The sequence below is a fragment of the Zalophus californianus genome, chromosome 6 (genome assembly GCF_009762305.2).
Source record: "Zalophus californianus isolate mZalCal1 chromosome 6, mZalCal1.pri.v2, whole genome shotgun sequence".
Classification (NCBI taxonomy): domain Eukaryota; kingdom Metazoa; phylum Chordata; class Mammalia; order Carnivora; family Otariidae; genus Zalophus; species Zalophus californianus.
Window position 1 is genome coordinate 83,698,882 of NC_045600.1, and position 21,874 is coordinate 83,720,755.

At 36.9% G+C, this 21,874-nt stretch overlaps 1 protein-coding gene and 1 non-coding gene across 15 annotated transcripts in view; one reads left to right on the top strand and one right to left on the bottom strand.

The window, feature by feature from the left end:
- The window catches only part of MGA (MAX dimerization protein MGA), a 158,613-nt gene that overhangs the window by 78,965 nt on the left and 57,774 nt on the right, over positions 1 to 21,874 (top strand). For all 14 annotated transcript variants that reach the window (XM_027569298.2, XM_027569297.2, XM_027569295.2 and 11 more), the window contains exons 3-5: positions 12,037 to 12,985; positions 13,770 to 13,848; positions 13,969 to 14,064. In XM_027569298.2, coding sequence (XP_027425099.2) covers positions 12,037 to 12,985; positions 13,770 to 13,848; positions 13,969 to 14,064 — 1,124 coding nt within the window. The remainder of the gene's footprint in view (positions 1 to 12,036; positions 12,986 to 13,769; positions 13,849 to 13,968; positions 14,065 to 21,874) is intronic.
- LOC113910785 lies at positions 1,283 to 1,412 on the bottom strand. The gene has a single exon (XR_003516271.1). It is a non-coding gene; the product is annotated as a small nucleolar RNA SNORA8 (small nucleolar RNA).

The window sequence follows — 21,874 nt, forward strand, 5'->3', positions numbered from 1 at the left end:
ATGCCTTAAGTGTTTCTGCATATTTTTATACTGTTGGTACCCCCTCATCATTCAGGTCTAGTCTCATACTTATTTTTTTAGATCGATTATCTTATTTTTAGTGAATTTCTCTGTTTTGGTCTTTTAGGGTTTTTTTATAGCATTCATCAACTATCATCTTATTGGGTTGGCTAGTATATACTCTGCCCTTCTTACTAGCTTATAAGCTTTGTGAGAGTAAGGATCTTGTTTTACCTGGTACTGATTCCTCAATCCTAGAGTGATTTTTCCATAAATAGATAGTAAATATTTGAATTTGTGTACTTTAACCAAAACCTGAATAGTGTCAGTGAAATGAAACTTCTGGAATATTAGAAATACCATTTGTGAACACTCAGATTTGATTTTTCATTACCTTGAGTAATTAGCAGTAAATCTTTAACTTGTCATTTAATTCGGTGTGTTTCTGTCTAAGATTATGATATATTTCAGCATAGTTTTAGGGGAGAGTATTTTATTTATCCTTTGGAAATTAGAGTTTCTTATTAGTGAGAGATGGTGCTTTTACATTATTCTCTTTCCAGGATCTTCAGTTTCTTTCTACTTCTACCATTTCTTTTTTTCTTTGCTTTTCTTTTTTTTTTTAAGACGACTTAGTTGTCTTTTTCCATTATCATTTACTCCGCCTTCCCTTCTCTTATTTACGGCCAGTGTTCTTTTTTTTTTCAAAGATTTTTTTTTATTTATTTGCTAGAGACACAGCGAGAGAGGGGACATAAGCGGGGGGAGTGGGAGAGGGAGAAGCAGGCTTCCCACTGAACAGGGAGCCTGATGCGGGGCTTGATCCCAGGACCCTGGGGTCACGACCCAAGCCGAAGACAGAAGCTTAACTACTGAGCCACCCAGGCGCCCCCTTCTAGTGTTGTTGAATGAGTAATCCTCACCCATTGCTTGAGTTTTCTCACTTATTTCTTTCTTAATATCCCCTGCAGTCTGCCTTTCCTGGTCACATTACTGTACTTGTTCTCTTGAAGGTCATGTGTGATCCACGTAACAGATTGATCAGCCTGTTTATGTCCTTATTACCAGTATTCTGACATTAGTTGGCAAATAAAGTCCTTCATTTTTTTTTTTTTAAGATTTTATTATTTATTTGAGAGAGAGAGGAGAGACAGTGAGAGAGTGCAAGCAGGGAGGAGAGGGAGAAGCGAGTAGGGCTCGATCCCAGGATGCTGGGATCATGACCTGAGCCAAAGGCAGACGCTTAACCGACTGAGCCACCAGGCACCCCATGACTAGAAATTACTTACATTTAAGCTAAATCTATGCATGAAGCCAAGAGAACCAACGATGCCAGATACTGAGTTTCTATTGCACTGTCTTTTGAACACCCAGCAGGAATGAGCTGCTGAGGGCAGATACCATGCAGTGCGAATCTGTTATATTTCTCTCTTTAGTCTCTCCTGCATAGTGCCACCAAATTTAACTTTTTTTTTTTTTAAAGATTTTATTTATTTATTCATGAGAGACAGGGAGAGAGAGAGAGAGAAGCAGAGGGAGAAGCAGGCTCCCAAGGAGCAGGGAGCCCGATGTGGGACTCGATCCCAGGACCCCGGGATCATGACCTGAGCCGAAGGCAGACGCTTAACCATCTGAGCCACCCAGGCGCCCCCAAATTTAACTTTTTAACACTTTTTTTCTTTACCTTTTCTCTGTTTCAACATTCATTTTCTCTCTATTTTTGTGTGACTTACTAAATTGAAATGTGATACATATCATACATACAGTACAGCTAGATGAATTTACACAATTTGAACATAATCATATAACCAGCATTAATATCACAAAAAAAATACATCAGCACACCAGGAGCCCCTCTAAAGACTTCTTTCAGTTGTCCTTCCTTCCTCCCCAAGAGGATGAACATTATCTTCTAATGTTACACATATTTTGCCTCCTTTAATGTAAAAGGAATAATACAGTATTTATTCTTCTGTGTCTGCCATTTTTAGCTTTACATTGTAAGATTCATCTATGTTGTTACATATTGTTGTAGATTGCTTTATTCTCATTGATCTACAGTGTTCACTTTTTAGATAATACCTCAATTTAGTTATTTTAATGGTAATGGGCATTTGGATAGTTTCCATTATAATTCAGTGACCATTATAAATAGTGCAGTTATGAATATTCTAGTTTTGGTTCACATATGAGTGCTTTCTTTGGAAGTGGAATTGCTTAATCATAGGGTATACATATGTGTTTTTTGTTTTTTTAAGATTTTACTTATTTGAGAGAGAGTGAGCATGAGTGGGGGGAGGGGCAGAGGGATAAGCCGACTCCCCACTGAGTGGGGAGCTCTACGTGTGGCTTGATCCCAGGACCCTAGGATCATGACCTGAGCCTAAGGCAGACTTAACCAACTGAGCCACCTAGGTGCCCCATATGGTTAGCATTAGTATAAGTCCTCACATGGTCTTAATCAATTTATTCTTCCACAATCAGTGAGTAAGAATTGAGGTTGCTCAACATCCCTACCAGGTTTAGTGTATTTTTTCTTTTTCATTTTAGCTATTCTCGTAATTGTGTAGTGGCAAAGTATTGTGGGTTTTTAAATTTTTTAAGTTTTTATTTTAAACTTTTTTTTTAAGATTTTATTTATTTATTTGAGAGAGCGAGTGAGTGAGAGCACAAGCAGGGTGAAGGGCAGAGGAGGGAGAAGCAGACTCCCTACTGAGCAGGGAGCCGGATGTGGGACTTTATCCCGGGATCATGACTTGAGCCGAAGGTAGACACTTAACCATCTGAGCCATCCAGGGCCCCCCCCCTTAAAGATTTTATTTATTTATTTGTCAGAGAGAGCCAAGAGTACAAGCAGGGGGAGAGGCAGGCCGAGGGAGAAGCACGCTCCTCGATGAGCAAGGAGCTGGATGTTGGACTCAGTCCCAGAGCTCTAAGATCATGACCTGAGCCGAAGGCAAATGCTTAACTGACTGAGCCACCCAAGCATCCCTATTGTGGGTTTTTTAAAGTTGCGGTAAAATATACATAACATGAAGTTTACCATTTTAACCATTTTTAAGTGTACAGTTGAATGACATTAAGTACATTTTACAGTTTTTTGTAAACATCTCTAAAATTCTATTCTAACTATTATTCTATTGTGACAGTTATTTATAATAGATGTTAATCCATTAAGTAAATGATTTGCAAATATTTTGCTTTTTTGTGTGAGTTGACTCTGATAGTGTCCTTTGTTGTACAAAAGCAAGTTTTTAATTTTGATGAAGTATAATTTTTCTGTTTTTTTTCCTGTTCTCTTGGTGTCCTCTTTGTTTGTTTGTTTATTTATTTATTTTTGTGTCCTGTTTAAAGAACCAGTACCAAATCCAAGGTTATAAAGATTTTCCCATGTGTTTTCTTCTAAGAGTTACTGAGAATTAGCTCTTAAATTTAGGCCTTTGATCCATTTTGCATATTTTTTTAAAGTTCCTATTTACTTAAGTAATCTCTACACCCAGCCTCGGGCTTGAACTCAGGACCCTGAGATCAAGAGTTGCATGCTCCTCTAACTGAGCCAGCTAGGTGCTCCCATTTTGACTATGTTTATGAGTGTTATAAGGGCCAATTTTATTGTTCTGCATATGTATACTCAATTTTCCCAGCACCGTTTGTTAAAAAGACTTTTTCATATAAATGGTCTTGGCACTCTTGTCAAAAATCAGTTGACCATATATGTCAGGGTTCATTCCTGGGCTCTCTGTTCTGTTCTGGTCTATGTGTATATGTCTGTTCTTAATCTGGTACCAGTGGTTTGATTACTTTAACTTTTGTAGTAGGTTTTGGGTTCGAGAAGTGGGAGTCTCCCAACTTTGTTCTTGTTTTTCAAGATTGTTTGGCCATTTGAGATCCCTTAAGATGCCATTTGAATTTTAGTATCACTTTTTCTGCAAAAAGGATCATTGTTTTATTTTTGATAAGGATTACATTGCAGATTGCGGAGGGTGGGCCTGGGAGGGGTGGCGGTCAGGTTTTCTCTAACCCTAACTGAGAAGGATTACATTGCATCTGTATGTTGCTTTGGGTAGTGTTGTTACCTTAACAATATTATATGTTCCAATCCATGGACATGGGATATCTTTCCATTCAGGTCTTTAATTTCTTTCACCAGTAATGTATAGTTTTCAGTGTAAGTCTTTGCGTCCTTGGTTAAATCTATTCCTATGTATTTTATTCTTTTTGATGCTATTGCAAATAGAATGGTTTTCTTAATTTTCTTTTTGAGAAAAAATTGTTTTATATTGTATATTGCTCACTATAGAAATATTGCTTATACTTCTTGACTTTTGTATTTTGTAGTTTTGCTGCATTTGTTTATTAACTGATTTTTTTCCTGTGTGTGTATTCTTTAGAATTTTCTACATAAAAGATCATGTCAGCTATGAATAGAGGTAGCTTTATTTCTTTTTGTTTGAATGTATATTATTTCTTGCCTAATTGCTGTAGCTAGAACTTCCAGTATTGAATAGCAGTGATGAAAGGAGCATTGTGGTTTTAATTTGCATTTTTCTAATTAGTAAAGTTTTTATATACCTTTTAGTATATTTTATATATCTTTTAGTAAAGTTTTTAAGTTCGTTTTTATATACTTGCCATTGGGAGTGCTCAGGTAGTTATACACGCGAGGGTCTGTTCTTGGATACCATTTTCCCCCTTTGATTAGTTTGTCTACCCTTAGGTAAAATATTGTTTTAATTAGTATAGCTTTGTAATGGTAATTGCCTGACCTTTGGGTTCCACCTACAGTCCTTCCCTACTCCACCTCTGTCCTAAGCCACCCCCCTATTTTAGAAAAAATTAGTCATTGTTGGTTCTTACCTACTTTGATGTATTATCTTGTCTCTTTATCTAATTTATTACTCTTGTAGAATGTTGCAATGCCTTTTTCTCCAGTTTTGCCCTTATTTGTCAGACTTTTTATTTTTTTATTTTTATTTTTTTAGAGAGAGAGAGAGGGAGCGCCTATGCACGGGGATGGGCAGAGGGAGAGAGAGAATCCCAAGCAGGTTCCATGCCCAGCGTGCAGCCCAATATGGGGCTGGATCTGACGGCCCTGAGATCATGACCCAAGCTGAAACTAAAAGTCCCTAACCGACTGAGCCACCCAGGCACCCCAGACTTTTATTTCTCTGTTTAATTCTTAAGGGTCTATTGATTGTCTTAAAATAAAAGAAAATTTTAAGTGAAAGTAGTACTATTTTGTTTCAACACCAACTGATAAAGTCTGCAGTTTAGTTCTGACACTAACTCAGCAGTTTGGACACTAACTCCATAAGTTTGGAGGCATGGTCCCCGAGAAGACTGCTCCTACTTCAGATGCATGCCAACCTCAGGTGGGGTCTCCAAGCTACTTGGACTTTTTACCAAGTGGCTCTGAATTCATAGGTTCCCGTGAACACCCTCAGGTTTACTAATTCACTGGAATAACTCAAGAGAACTCAGAAAGGACTATACTTACGAGAGCAGTTTTATAATAAAGGATACAGGTTAGAATCATGAATCATCCAGATGAAGAGACTCAATGTGACGTCAGGAGGGTCTCACATGTAAAGCCTTCATGCCCTTTCCCTAGGAGACATAGGGTATGTCACTCTCCTGGCATATTGATATGTTCACCAGGTAGGAAGCTCCATCGAGTTCTGGTGTCCAGTTTTAGTTGAGGTTTCATTAAGTAGGTGAGATTGATTAAATCATTGGTTAGGTGATTGAACTTAAGCTCCAGCCTCCCCTCCCTCCCTTGGAGGTGAGGCTGCTTTGTAGTCCTTTGAATCCTCTAATCACAGAGTTGGTCTTTCTAGTGCCTAGCCCCCATCATGAAGCTATCTAGGAGCCCACTGTTGTTACCTCATTAACATAATCTTAGATGTGATCCAAGGGGCTCATGAATAGCAAAAGACATTTCTATCACTCAGGACTTTCCAAGGGTTTTAGAAACTCCGTGCCAGGAACACTGGAGGAAGACCAGACAAATTCTTTATTATATGCTGAATATATATACATAATTTAAAAAGCTTAAATAAAACCACATGGTGAAAAATACACTCTCTCTTACTTCACTCCTCTTCACCCCCTATATTTCTTCCTAGAGGATATTTGTTTTTCCACTTATAATCATTTCTTTTGATATTTGCCTCTAACTCATATACAGTGCCAGCTAATTACCATTTTTACATGTTACCCAAATCTTTCAGTTGTTATTCTTTTCTCATTTTATCAGTATAGTTGTCACAAAAATGCCCATTTTTAATGTTACGATATAGATTTTCTATACCGTTGAGCCAAGTGGTATTACCATAACATTTTCTTGTATTATTTTGTTTTTTTAGTAATTATTGCCATTTTTTCCTTTTCCTTATGTTTCTTTAGGCCTAGTGTTAATTCTTTTCAAATTCTTCAGTTAAACTTGAAATTTCTCAGTTTATTCACACACATACTTTCATCTAATTAAAGTAATTTTTTGTCTCGTCTGAACACTGTCTTCAGTTGCTCTTTATCTTCCTTTGCTAATCTGAACTGGTTGTTCTCTAAGACCATACAAAGCTGCCTTGGGATTTCATTTTGCTGTCATCCTGCTGACTACATTTACCTTTCCCTTATGTAGGTCCTCCTGTTTCCTATATTTTAAGCTGTCTGAGTTGCTTTGTGCTCTCTTTTTTTTCTCAAGTACATATTTCAGTAGTTCCCTCAGAAAGGATGTATGGAACATAGAATTTTAGAATATTTAAATAAAATCACTTCTGATGGAGGGGTGCCTCTGTGGCTCAGTCAGTTTAAGCATCTGCCTTTGACTCAGATCTGATCCCAGGGTCTTGGGATCAAGCCTTGTATTGGGCTCCCCGCACAGTGGGGGTCTGCTTCTTCCTCTCCCTCTGTGCTCGCTTGGGCTTTCTCTTTCTCTCTTTCTCAAGTAAATAAATCTTTGTTTTTTAAAGAATTTTTTAAAATTTATTTTTGGTTTTTATTTTTTAAAGGTTTTATTTATCAGATTTCATTTTCTGAGAACTCTTTGTTTTCTTTTGCATTCTACAGTACCTTTTTCCAATGGATTTTTTTTTTTTTTTTGGTTAATCAAATAAGTACCAGTTTCATGGAAGCCATTATGTAATGGGTTCTTCTAAGGGGCATCTATAGTATCTGTACACATCTTTACAGTAGTGTTTATTAAGTTAAATAACATTGTATTGTCAACTTGTCTGTCTCCTGTACTGGTCTGTAAATTCCTTGAGTGTAGGGGACTGTGCTTTATTTATTTTGGTAATCTCTGTGCCCAAGAAAATATACTGGCACATTGTAGATGTTCAGATAATTGACTGAATGAGCTTATCCGTAGCACTTAGAGGTTTTATTTATCTGTTTTAAAAAAGATTTAGTTTGTCAGAGAGAGGGAGCGCGTGCATGCACAAGCAGGGGTTGCTGCAGGCTGAGGGAGAAGCAACCTCCCTACTGAGCAAGGAGCCCCATGCAGGCCTTGATCCCAGTCATGACCTGAGCCGAAGGCACTTAACTGACTGAGCCTTCCAGGTGTCCTGCACTTAAAGCTTTTAAAATGTGTTTAAGAGTGACTGGTATATGTCATATTTATTTGTTGCATTGATTATGTGCTATCAACAAAAAAGTAATCCTTTTCTTCAAGTTGTACAAATTGTTTGTTTTGCTTGTATTCTTGCTTAAATAATCTTTCACCTCATTTGGTTAGACTTCTTAGAACTGAAACTTAAGGGTTGTATGCATAATCCTCCCGCCAAGACAAATTTTCATGCTTTATGCATAAAGTTTTTTTGGAAGATAAGGAGAGATACTTTCTTAGAATCTTTCTAAGAGCAAGTTTAATTCCTCAGGAAAATGTGAAAGCAATTATTGCAGTAGCAGCCAAGATCTAGCTTTAGGAAGTTCTCAGCTACTGAAAACAAATTCAGGTCATGTGGTTAAATGAAAAGAAGATACAGATATACAGATTTTTTTTCTACATTTTGGAAGTTAATGTCTTGAAATGTGAGGATAATGAGAGAACTTTAATTAAATGAATCCTCACTTACTTGATATAGAATGGCATTTCTTTATGAACTTACATAAAAACTGACATTATAGGGAGGAGAAAAAAAGGGCTTGTTTTGCTTAACCTTTTAAAAAGGATGAAAGAGGGGCGCCTGGGTGGCTCAGTCGTTAAGTGTCTGCCTTTGGCTCAGGTCATGATCCCAGGGTCCTGGGTTTGAGCCTCACATTGGGCTCCCTGCTCAGCAGGAAGCCTGCTTCTCCCTCTCCCACTCCCCCTGCTTGTGTTCCCTCTCTTGCTGTGTCTCTCTCTCTGTCAAATAAATAAAAAATCTTAAAAAAAAAAAAAAAGAAACTGGATTGCAAAACTAAATTTATTAAAAATCCTTGAATTGTCACTTAAAATGGGTGGATTTTATTTCTTGTGTTTTTGTTTTTAGCCATTCTGACAGGTGTGAGGTGATATTACGGTTTTTGATTGCATATCCCTGATGGTAAGTGAGGTTGAACATCTTTTCATGTGTCTTTTGGGCATCTGTAGGTCTTTGGAAAAATGTTCATGTCTTCTGCCCATTTTTAATTGGATTATTTATTTTTTTGGTGTGGAGTTGTTTAAGTCTTTATATATTTTGGGTATTAACCCCTACTGGGGCATATTGTTGGCACATATCTTCTGTTCAGTAGGTTGTCTTTTTATTTTGTTGATGATTTCCTTTGCTCTGCAAAAGTTTTTTATTTTGGGGTAGTCAGTAGTTGTTTTGCTTCTGTTTCCCTCACCAAAGGAGACATATGTAGAAAAACGTTTCTATGGCTGATGTCAAGAGATAACTGCCTATGTTTTCTTCTAGGAGTTTTCTGGTTTCAGGTCTCATGTTTAGGTCTTTAATCTATTTTGAGTTTATTTTTGTGTATGGTGTAAGGAAGTGGTCCAAGAAATGTGTTGGTGAGGATGTAGAGAAAAAGGAAACTCTTGGCACTGTTGATGGGAATGTAGGCTAGTGCAGCTACTGTGGGAAACAGTGTGGAGTTCCTAAAAAAATTGAAATAGAATTATCCTATCCAGTAATACCCCTAGTGGATATTTACCCAAAGAAAATGAAAACTCTAATTTGAAAACGTGTACTCCTGTGTTTATTGCTGCATTATTTACAATAGCTAAGATATGGAAGCACCTTGAGTTGCTTCATACGGTATTTATCTTTCTCTGGTTGACTTACTTCGCTTACCATTACATCCTTTAGGTCCATCCATGTTGTTTGCAAATGGCAAGATTTCATTCTTTTTTATGGCTGAGTAAATTTCCATTTCCATATTACCATATCTTCTTTATCTATTTTTCTGTGGATGCACAGTTAGGTTGAATAAAGCTTTTTAAAGAAAGCATAAAGAAAAATCTATTTTTCACCAGTTAAGTGAAATTTTTGAAAGAGGGAACTTGTTTTAGCTTTCACATTTAAGTCTGTAATCCATCCTGGCTTAGTTTTTGTGTATGGTGTGAGGATGAAGGTCAAGGATCATATTTTTCCCTGCAGCTATCTAGTGTCTACGATCATTTATTGAAAGACCTTTAAAATGTGTCATGTTTTGGAAAATCAGGTGACTATATATATAGTTGCGTCTACTCTTGTACTAAGTTTTCCACTTACTGGTTTATTCTTTTGCCAGTACCATTTGGTTTTGATGACATTGGATATAATAAATCTTGGAATCCAGTAGTGTAATCCTCCAACTTTTGATAGCATATAGAAATACAATTGATATTTATATATTGATTTTGTATCTTATTACCTTGCTGAATTCACTTAGTAGTTTGTAATTCTTTGGATTTTCTTTTTTTTTTTAAGATTTTATTTTATATTTATTAGCACAAGACGGGGGAGGGTCAGAGGGAGAAGCAGACTCCCCACTGAGCAGGGAGCCCGATGTGGGACTCGATCCCAGGACTCCGGGATCATGACCTGAGCCGAAGGCAGTTGCTTAACTAACTGAGCCACCCAGGCGCCCAATTTTTTGGATTTTCTACACACACAGTTGTGTTGTCTGTGAACAAAGTTAGCATAAGGGCTGTAAATGCTGTACCAGCTTTGCACTCATGGGATAAATATTACTGGGTTATAATAACAGCCTTTTTAATGTCAGATTCATTTGCTAATATTTTGTTGAGGGTTTTTAGATGTAAATTCATGATGGATATTTGTAGTTTTATTTCTGATATGTTGAAAGGTTATGCTTTCTTCATAAAACAAGTTGTAGATTGTTGCACTGACCTGCATTTTTCTGGATTTGTGCAAGATTAGTATTTTTTTCATTATGTGTTTGATAGACTTCATCAGGGAAGCCTTGGAGTTTTCTTCGTTGGCAGGTTTCAGATCGCAAATTCAGTTCTCTGTTGTTTTCTCTTTCATTGTTTTATTTTTCCTCTCACCTTTATTTCTTCTTTCTTCTTACTTTTGCTTTAATTTGCCTATTTTAGAACGGGGCTTGGCAGACTAAGACCTGTGGACCATACCTAGCTCACCATTTGTTTTGTATGGCCTGCAAATTAAAAAAAAAAAAAAAAAAATATATATATATATATATATATATATTTATATTTATGTATATATATTTTGTAAAGATTTTATTTATTTATTTGACAGAGAGAGACACAGCGAGAGAGGGAACACAAGCAGGGGGAGAGGGAGAAGTAGGCTTCTGGCAGAGCAGGGAGCCTGACACGGGGCTCGATCCCAGGACCCTGGGATCATGACCTGACCGCAGGCAGACGCTTAATGACTGAGCCACCCAGGCGCCCCTGATTTTTAAATTTTTAAGTAGGTAGGGAAGAAAAATAAAAGAAGAGTAATATTTTGTCACATGTGAAAATTACATAGTATTCAAATTACATTGTCCATTTGTTGCAATACAGTTATGCTCATTTGTTTATATATTGTCTGTGCTTTTATGTTACAGTGGCAGAGTTGAGTAGTTGTAATAGAGACTGTATCGACCTCAAAGCCTAAAATTTTTACCATCTAGCACTTTGCAAACAAATTTATCACCCCTGACTAAGATAATTGATTTTAGACTTTTTACTTAAAGCTATAAAATTTCCTCTGAGCATTGGTTTAGGTGCCTTCTACAAATTTTGGTATGTTATACTGATATTTGTTACTGATTTGTAACTTGATTCTATTGTTAGAGAACACGTGACTTAAAACCTTTGAAATAGAAATTTATTGTGACTTTGGTTTATTGTCATATGGTCAGTTTTGATTAATACTGAATGCACACTTGAAAATGTATGTGTTGTATATTTGCTGGATGTAGTGTTCTGTAGTTTTCTCAGGTAAGTATGATACTACTGTTCATTTCTTTCTCAGTTTGTCTGTCTGTATGATGTCTTCTATCAGTTACTGAGAAAGGCATGTTAAAATCTCCCATCAGAGTCAGCGGACTTGTCTTTTTCTTTGTAGTACTATAAATTTTTGCTTAAACTAGCTTGAAGGTATATGATAAGGTATATATACCTTTAGGATTGTTGTCTTTTTGATGAATTTTTATAAGGTCCCTTTTTATCCTTGATGGTACTTATTTTTATTATTTTTTAAATATTTATTTGACAGAGACAGATAGTGACAGAGATAGTGAGAGAGAGCACCAGCAGGGGGAGAGGCAAAGGGAGAGGGAGAAGCAGGCTCCCCGTGGAGCAGGGAGCCTGATGAGGGGCTCCGTCCCAGGACACTGGGATCATGACCTCAGCCGAAGGCAGACGCTTAACGACTGAGCCACCCAGGCGCCCCTAAAACCTTACTCTTTATCCTATATAGTTTTTATGAGAAATTGATGGAAAGGGTAAAAGTGTGATGTTGATAAACTGCTTTTGAGAACTTTGCTAAGTTATACAGTGTTTTTTGAAGAATGGCTCATGATATCTGATGTGTCACTTGGTTTCCAACAGTCTTTCTTTTTTTCCTCCTGAATCTTAATTTTGCCCTTTTTAACCTCCCTCCCCTGTCTCTTCAGTCTTGTTGCCAACAGTTTTGAAGACGGCTCCCATGTAGTGTCACCATTAGACCCGAATGGAAACTTCAATGTTGTTATTAAAGAGGAGCCTGTAGATGATTATGAATATGAACTTGCTGAGTGCCCAGAAGGGGTAACTATAAAACAGGAAGAGACAGATGAGGAAACAGATGTATACTCAAACAGTGATGATGATCCTATACTAGAGAAACAGCTAAAGAGGCACAATAAAGTTGATAACCTAGAAGCTGACCATCCGTCTTCTAAATGGCTACCAAATAGCCCATCAGGTGTTGCTCAAGCTAAAATGTTCAAGTTAGACGCTGGAAAGATGCCAGTAGTCTATCTGGAGCCCTGTGCTGTCACCAAAAGCACAGTGAAGATTTCTGAGCTCCCTGATAACATGCTTTCCACATCTCGAAAGGATAAATCTTCTGTATTGACAGAATTAGACTATTTGCCTACGTACATTGAAAATTCCAATGAGACTGGCTTCTGCTTAGACAAGGAATCAGAAAATGGTCTTAGAAAACATTCACCAGATCTCAGAGTGGTACAGAAATATCCCTTACTTAAAGAGCCTCAATGGAAATATCCTGAGCTATCTGACAGCATTAACACAGAAAGAATACCTGACAGTTCAAAGAGTTCAGCTGGGGACCCATTTTTAGGAAAAGATGACTTGGGCAGAAGGAGAACAACTGTGCTTAAGATTTCAACAGCCTCCAAGGTTGTGAATGCTAATCAGAATGCCCCTTCAAATGTCCCTGGAAAAAGAGGAAGGCCGCGAAAATTGAAACTCTCTAAGGCAGGGCGACCACCTAAAAACACAGCAAAATCTGTAACTTCTACAAAGAACACTCCTATGGGTCCTGGGAGTACCTTTCCAGATGTGAAGCCTGATCTGGAAGACGTGGATGGTGTTCTCTTTGTTTCCTTTGAATCGAAGGTAAGATTATCATTTTCAGCATTTCTTTGGAGGTCAGATAGTGATTCTGGAATTGTACACTGGTTGATAACTAACTTAGAATCTTGTTTTTTCCAATGCACCTGCTAGGTGAAGATGTATGTGTTAGGGAGGGGAATGTCTCCACAATGTTTGGTTTAATTAACAGGCACCACTTAAGATATTTTGTTTGAATGGACTTAATTGCCTGCTTTGATTTCAGTTCATGATTGTTGAACTGCATTTAGCTGGAATTTTAAAAATTGTTGGATCTTACTGGAATGTACATCATTATGAACTCTAAAAAGGCATACATACATGAAAACTTGACTATTTAGAATATCCCATCCTCTGATTATTATCAACAGTAACAGAGTACCACGGGAGAACTAATATTGTCTTAGAAATTCTGTTGTCTCACACATGGATTAGTTTCGTTATTTTACTGCAACTCCAACTACATTATTTTTCTCTTAGATCTTTATAGAAGCCTGGTATTTCTAAATTGGCTACAGAGAGGTTGAATTCTCTTTCGCTGGTCTTTTCCTCTCTGTTAATTGCTGAGTAATCTGTCTTTACATAGGCTATGAGAAATCAGTATGTAAATTGGCATAAACAGTTTATGAGCATATGAGCCTATTCAGATTTTTTTGCTTTTTTCCCTTCTGATTGAAATGCTGTTAATGTAGAACATTTAGAAAATATCAAAAGAATCAGAAAAAAAGGTTCCTGGTTTACATTTAAAGTTCTGGAAGTGATAGGAACTTCTTTCTTTTTTTATATATAGGAAGCTCTTGACATTCATGCAGTTGATGGGACAACTGAAGAGCCCTGTAGCCTTCAGGCATCAACCACAAATGACCCAGGTATTATATAATAGTATAAAAGGAGAGATATTTGGGATTTGGCTCTAGAAGTGAAAGATGCAGTGTTTCTTTTTCTTAGTATATAGCAACTTATTTTGTCATTGTTTGTTTTCTGAGTAGGTTGCAGAGCAAGAATTTCCCAGTTGGAAAAGGAATTGATAGAAGATTTGAAGGCCTTGCGGCATAAGCAGGTGATACATCCTGGTCTTCAAGAAGGTAATATTTAAAAAAAAAAAATACAAGCCAGTTTTTAATTTTGTTCTCTTTTTTCTCTCCTTTCTTTTTTCCCCTTTTCTCCCTTCCTGGTTCTCCTTACCCATTTTTGTTTTTCCTCTCCCCCCCCCATCCTTGATTTCATTTCTTTTAGTACCTCTCTCAGCTTGTTTTTCTCTCTGATTCTTCCTCTTAATTTCAAAGCTTCTCTAGGGTTTTTTTTTTTTTTATCATAACAAAAACCTTTCCAACTCTGAAGATACTGTCTCTGTGAAGCATAATAGCTTATGCATTTAAAAACTGTCATAATAAGAAAGTAGTGTTTTTTCTGTCTTAAACCCCAGTATTCTCTTCTCCATTTCTCATTTTTAAGTTTTAGTTGCTTTTGTTTTTGTGTGCTTTTTTTTTGTTGTGGGGGGAGTCCTATTTATTCTTATATACTTAGTAATATGTAAGTGTGTAAATAGAATACTTCTCTCATTGTGTGACTGTAAACCATATTTTGTCTATTTCATGTATTGCCTGGGACGTCAGTTAAAATTTTCACTATTATCTCTATTTTGTTGTAATAAATTATCTTGGCTTTAATTATGTTGCTTAATCCTGTATTTTAATACTGAAATCTATACTAGTCCTACTTCTGACGTATGGTCAGAAGGCCGGTAGTAGCCTAACACTATGTCACAACGCCTACATCATTCACCTTACTTCATTTTTATCACATAGGCATTTTATCAGCTCATATCGTCACAAGAAGAACAGTATAATATTTTGAGAAAGACCACACATTCCATAATTTTTACTGTAGTATATTATAATCTATTTTATTATTTTCTCTTACTGTCCCTAATTTATAATTAAACTTTATCATAAGTATGTATGTCTAGGAAAAAACTATGTGTGTGTGTGTGTGTGTGTGTATGTGTGTGTATTAGGGTTTGGTACTAGGTAGTTTCAGGCATCCACTGAGGGTCTTAGAATATATCCACTGTGGGTCTTAAAATGTATCCCCTGCAGATTAGGAGGAATTGCTCTATACTTAACTACCATCATAGCAACTACTGACGTTGCCACTTGCTGTAAATGAGAGAGTGTAAACCATGCCCCAATTTTTAGTTTCTTGTATATTTGATTTTAGGTGTGCTTTTTGGAGTAGTTTATTGAGTTTTTGACTATTAGTCAGTCCCCCCACCCCCCAAAGGATTGTTGAACTGATTTACATTATATAATGGATCATTTATATGAGAGTCTAAGTAGTATATGCTAACAAAATGATTTATAAAATGATCATTCCGTTTCTAAATCAGCTAGTAATACCTGAAGAACTTTTGCTTTAATATGAAGCTGCTTGTGTGACAGTGTGGTCTTAGAGGGGTACTGTGGATTGTAATGGGACAATTACAGTCACATCATATTCTTGATAGTAAATAACATTATTGCTTATTGTTAGCTTTCATTTCTGCTATTTTATTTTAATAATATTCTCTTACGTCTATCAGTTAATTTTTCCTTTATCTTTTTTTCTCCCTCCTACTTCCATATTTTGTTAGTTATGTACTCTGATAATGTATAAATATCTTTCAACTTAATCCCTACCTTTTTCTCCGTCTTAGTTGTAGAGGTAAATATGTTCAGCGCTCCCTGCTGGTCTTTTTGCTTTGGTTTGTTTGCCTATTATTTCCTGGCCGGTTAAGGTTTGAGTTTGTTTTTTCCTTCTCCTACATACATTGTAGTCAAATCTAACTTTTTTCTCTGTGTAATTGGGGTTCAAAGTCAAATGCTCCTGGAAACTAAGCAGATAGCCAAATAAAATTAGCCTGATTTTGTGTACGAGGTTGGACTCTGGCAGGCTGGAGCACAGGGGCCTCTTCTAAAGGGGCAATCACATCTGTGGATTATTGTCATATGGGAAGGTTGGCCCAGTATTTTCAGAAATTCTCATTGTTCAGTAAAAACTGAAGTCGGCATTTTTATGTAATGATGCTCAATTTCTAAGTGGTAGAAGCTGATACTAGTCTTTTGGGCGAAGTTTAAACACTGAGCCAAACAAAATGTGGGTGAACCATCAGTTTTCATCTGCTATACGGATTCTGCATTTGGTGTCATGTACAAGTTTTTACTTAATCTTCATGTTGTTAAAATTAATTCAACTGTATTCTTACATAGTTTTATATTTTTTAAACGATTTTATTTACTTATTTGAGAGAGTGCAAGTGGGGGTAGAAACAGAGGGACAAGCAGACTGCGCTGAGTGTGGAATCAGACATGAGGCTCAATCCCAGGACCCCACGATCATGACCTCAGCTGAAATTAAGAGTTGGACACTCAACCAACTGAGCCACCTAGCTGTCCCACAGTTTTATTTAAAAACAAACAAACAAACAAAAAACAGTTAAATCTGTAATTCATAAGGTACTATTCATAAGGTGTGAGGTAGAGATCTGTTTTGGGTTTTTCTCTCTATTTTGTTTTGGCAGATATCCCTTCACTCCTCAACCTTTGTTTGTTAAGACTTAGAATTTCAGAAAAATAAGTTATACTGGCTAAGTATTTGTAGTAACTAGTGATCCCAATCACAGGTGTCCCTTTAAGGTCCCTCTCTAAAAATTGATGATTGAAATAATTTGTTAAATTTTACTCTAATAATGTCATATTTCTTTGCTTTTCTGTTAACTGTGGAGTTACATTGTTTTTTAGAATATAAGCACTTAAAAGTCTTTGAGCTGGAAACTCAAAATTGAAAAGATTTTTGAGCTTGCTTTGAAGTTGTGGAAGAAATGTTAAGCCTGAGGAAGTGTTTTTACTGGTGGTGGTAGTCTTGTTGCTAAAATAAAATAAGAATCTTAATTTTGTTTTCCGCAGAACTATATTTTTTTCTGTCTCCTGTACTACCTTTACTACATCCAGATTGATTTATTTCCTATCAGCCTGAAATCATCTGTTTTTGAACTCTTAACGGTATTTTTGTAGAAGCATTTCTACTTCACTGCTACCAAGTCAATTCTATGTCAATTTAAACATTTTTTCAAAAGATTTATTTACTTAGAGAGCACACATGGGGGGTGGGGGTGGGGGTGGGGAAGAGAGGAAGAAGCAGAGTCCCCACTGAGCAGGGAGCCAGATGCAGGGCTCTACCCCAGGACCCTGGGATCATGACCTGAGCTGAAGGCCGTTGCTTAACGATTGAGCCACCCAGACATCCCTAAAATTTTTTTATTTTAGCTAAGTTTTAGGTTTGTAGAAAAATTGGGAACATAGTAGAGTTCCCATATACTCTTCATTCCGTTTCCCTTATTATTAACATCTAACATTAGTGTATTTGTTACAATTAGACAATATTGATATATTAATATATTTTTTAAAAATTTTATTTATTTGACAGAGAGAGACAGTGAGAGAGGGAGTACAAGCAGGGGGAGTGGGAGAGGGAGAAGCAGGCTTCCTGCTGAGCAGGGAGCCCAATGCAGGGCTCTATCCCAGGACCCCGGGATCATGACCTGAGCCGAAGGCAGACCCTTAATGATGGGAGCCACCCAGGTGCCCCTTAATATTAATATTAACTGAGGTCCATTCAGATTCCCTTACTTTTTTTGTTCCAGGATTCCATCTAGGAAATCACATTTGGTAGTCATGTCTCCTTAGGATCCTCTTGGCTGGGACAGTTACTCAAAAAAAAAAAATTTTTTTTTTTTTTTTTAAGATTTTTATTGAGAGAGAGAGAGAATGATAGATGAGAGGGGGGAGAGCCAGAGGGAGAAGCAGACTCCCCGCTGAGCAGGGAGCCTTCGCAGGACTTGATCTGGGACTCCAGGATCATGACCCGAGCCAAAGGCAGTCGCTCAACCAACTGAGCCACCCAGGCGCCCTGTTTACTCAAATTTTTAAAATTTTTAATGACCTTGACAATTTTGAGGAGTACTGGTCAGATATTTTGTAGAATGTCTCTCAGTTGAGTTTCATCTGATGTTTTTCTCAAGGTTAGACTGAGGTTTTATGTTCATAGGAGGAAGATCACAGAGGTGGAATGTCATTCTCATCCCATTGTGTCAAGGGTACATTTTATCAACATGATTTATCACTGACCTTTCCATGCTGTACTCTTTGGAAGGAGTCACTGGGTAGTCCATATTTAGTGAGTTGGAAGTTATGCTCCACTTCTTGAGGTGGAGTATGAGCATAAATTAATAGGAATTCCTCTGCACCAGAGATTTACCTTTTTCCCCAAATTTTTAAAAAGTTTTTATTTTAATTCCAGTTAGTTAACATACAGTTAGATTAGGTTCCGATGTACAGTATAGTGATTTATCAGTTCCATACATCACCCAGTGCTTATCACAAGTACACACCTTAATCCCCATCCCCTATGTCCCCCACCCTCCCGCTCCTCTCCCCTCTGGGGACCATCAGTTTGTTCTTTATAATTAAGAGTCTGTTTCTTCATTTGTTTCTCTTTGTTCATTTGTTTCGTTTCTTAAATTCCACATATGAGTGAAAATATATGGTATTTGTGTTCTCTGATTGACTTATGTCACTTCACATTGTACTCTGAAGTTGTTGCAACCTATCTATTACATCACTGATGAACTTTGTCAGTTATAATGTTAAATTCCTTTATGGGCATCTTTCTAGAGCTCTGTGACAATTTTTAGTTAAAAAATATTCTGAGCATAGTGTTAAAATGACGGTTTCCTGGAGCTTTTCTGTTTTATATATATTTGCTTTTCTGTTCTGTGCTGGTTAGTTACATAGGAGTTTATTCCTCTTGAATGTGTTTTTGTGGGTGCTTTATATTTTAGTGTGTTTAGCTGGGGCAGGCATTTTTTAAAATGCTTTATTTTTTAGAGAGCGCGAGCGCGCTAGTGCGCACAAGTGCACACATGCACACAAGCAGGGGGAGGGGCGGGGGGGAAGAGGGAATCTCAAGCAGGCTCCATGGCCAGCATGGAGCCGATTTGGGGCTCAGTCTCATGACCCTGAGTTTATGACTGAGCCAAAGTCAATGACGCTTAATCAACTGAACCATCCAGGCATCCCAGGCATTTTTTTTTTTGTTTTTAAACTATGGTGAGTCTGCCTTTGAACCTGAAGTGTATCTTTTTTTCAGTTCTATCTTTAGGAGTCTTTTTTTGTAATGGTGTAATAAAATGTTTTTAAGAAGTAGTTCCTAATCTGGTGAAAAGGCAGAAGCATTTAGAAGTTACAATTTAGTTTAAACCATCATATGTGGAAAGGATTTTATGTTTTTTGGGGATATGCTTTCTACGAATTATTTAGCTATCTTTTCTGCAGGTTACTCTCATTCATAGGAAACCAACTAAGTCTAAGGTCTCTCTAGTATGTGTTAAATGGGGAAGGATTTTCTTGCAGGGCAAACATTTCAGGATAGTATTTAGCTTATAGCTAAATTGGGAATTACTTTGAACATGGTTTATGTGCCATTGACTTCTACTTTTATGGCTTTAAAAATATTGATAGGTATATTTAAAATAAATTTCATCTTTTTGTTGTTTTTAGAACTTGCTTTCACTGTTGGGGGAAAGTGGAAGTTTAAAATACAAGTAAACACAGACAAGAAAATAGGAAAAATAGTCTCTAAATTTGATTGTGTGGGGTCTAGAGTTTGTAGGTCTACATATGGGTACATTTTTTATCACCTTAATTCCTTTTATTTTATCATCTATGTAGGCAGCTGTTCTGGCATTTTTTTTTTCAATAATAGTATTTTTCTCTTCTCAAAGCACTAGAATATCTTATCCTTTTATTTAGGGTTAAATAAAAGCAATTTCTGAGTATATTGCTTTGTGGTTCCACTCTGCTGTCCCTTCCCACCTTTCCTAGGTAATTCTACTTATTCTAACTTAAGAATTACATACTCAGTAAAATTTTAGCACATTCCCTTGGGCTTTTCAAATGTTACTTCTTTTTGCTTACCTCTCTTGGGACGGACTTACACCATTATAACTTTTAATGAGTCAGTTGGGAAAATAACACTAAAGTTCCTTGAGGTCTGGGAAACGTCTTATCTCTATTACCATCTGTATTACAGAGTATTTCATAGAGAAGGTAAAATAAATTCTTAAAACATAAAACCCAGTGTGGTGGATTAATATTTTAATTGATGAGGAAGTGAAAGCCATGAGAAATTTAGCCCAAACACAAAATAGAAACCAGTTGTTTTGACTTCCAGTTGTATTTTTACCTGATTCATTAGAAACATGAGGAAAGAATTACTTGCTTAAAAGATTTTATTTTTGGGGTGTCTGGGTGGCTCATTCAGTTAATAACTATAGAGCTGGTTGTCTCCAGCTACAAGCAGCCTCAGGTTTATCCCAGTTTGTTGTATATTTTTCATTTTTTAAAAGATTTTATTTATTTGACAGAGCATGCACAAGCAGGGGGAGCAGCAGAGGGAGAGGGAGAAGCATGCTCCCCACTGAGCAGGGAGCCCGACGGGGGTGGGGGTGGGGGGCCTTGATCCCAGGACTGACCTGAGCTAAAGGCAGACACTTAACTGACTAAGCCACCCAGGTACCCCCAATTAATCATTTGATATGCCATTATACAAGAAGGATTCAGAATAACTAAGTGTATCATTAAACTTCTTAGTAAATATCAGACTGTACAGATGAAATAGAAGATAAATTTATTAAAGAGTATTAGATGACTTACAGAATCTCCTGAAAAGCCAGAAAAACACACAGAAAAATGCCCATATTACTTTTGTTGAATGCTCATACAAGCGGTCCCACAACATTGGACAGTTACCACCAATTTAGTATGGACATTGCACACAGTATATGTAGAGCTAGGACCTTGGTTACTTCTGCCTCTAAAAATTCTTTACTTGGCCAAACACCGTCACCCTCGTTCACACAGTTCTGCGTAGTTTCCCTTCATGGTGCTCTTTCCCAAATTGATGTCTTTCATGGGTACAGCTGATCGGCAAAACCTGTTACATGTCTGCACATAAACTGCAAGGGAAGGTGGAAAATGAGTTTTTCCTAACACCCACCTTGAAGAGGTTGGAGTTATAATGGAGAAAAGTAACAGCAAGGGGAAGGGTGTTGAAATATTTTGAGCAGCCACAAATATGTCAAGCACTCACAATATCCAATACAATTTGAACATGAACATACCCCAATATATAGCAATTCCATTCCTGGTTAAATGTCACAAGGAAAAGCTAAATGCACTAGAGAAGCTCTCACATATCACATGTGTGATGCACATTGTACACAATGAATAATTACACTGGAGCATTGCTTGAAATTTTTAAAAATAGGAAAAAACTAAAATGGGTGAAGGGAGCTGGGAGATACAGGCTTCCAGTTAGGGAATGAGTAAGTCACAGGAATGAAAGGTACAGCATAAGGAATATAGTCAGTGGTATTTTAACGTTGTGTGTCAGCTATACTCAAAAAATTAAAAAGAAAAATAGGAAACAACCTAATTCTCATCTGTAGGAGAATGGTGAATAAATTGGGAGTACTATATATTCATAATTTGGGGTAGTGTACGTGGTGAAAATAAATGATCCAGAGATAAATCTGTCAACATAGACAAATCTCAGTTGTAAAATATTAAGGGGAAAAAAACCCACCAAAAACTGTAAAAGGATATGTTAAGTAAATACTTTCCCAAAAGATTACCTCTTAATCTACAAATAAGTTATATTTAAGGCTCAATTAACCATAAATACCACTAATAATTACTAGGGAATTAGGAACCATAATTCAGGCCCAAGCTTAATCTATGGCAAATTTGTATTAAATGTTCTAGAAAGTCTCTGGATCACAAAGGATCTTAATTCTTC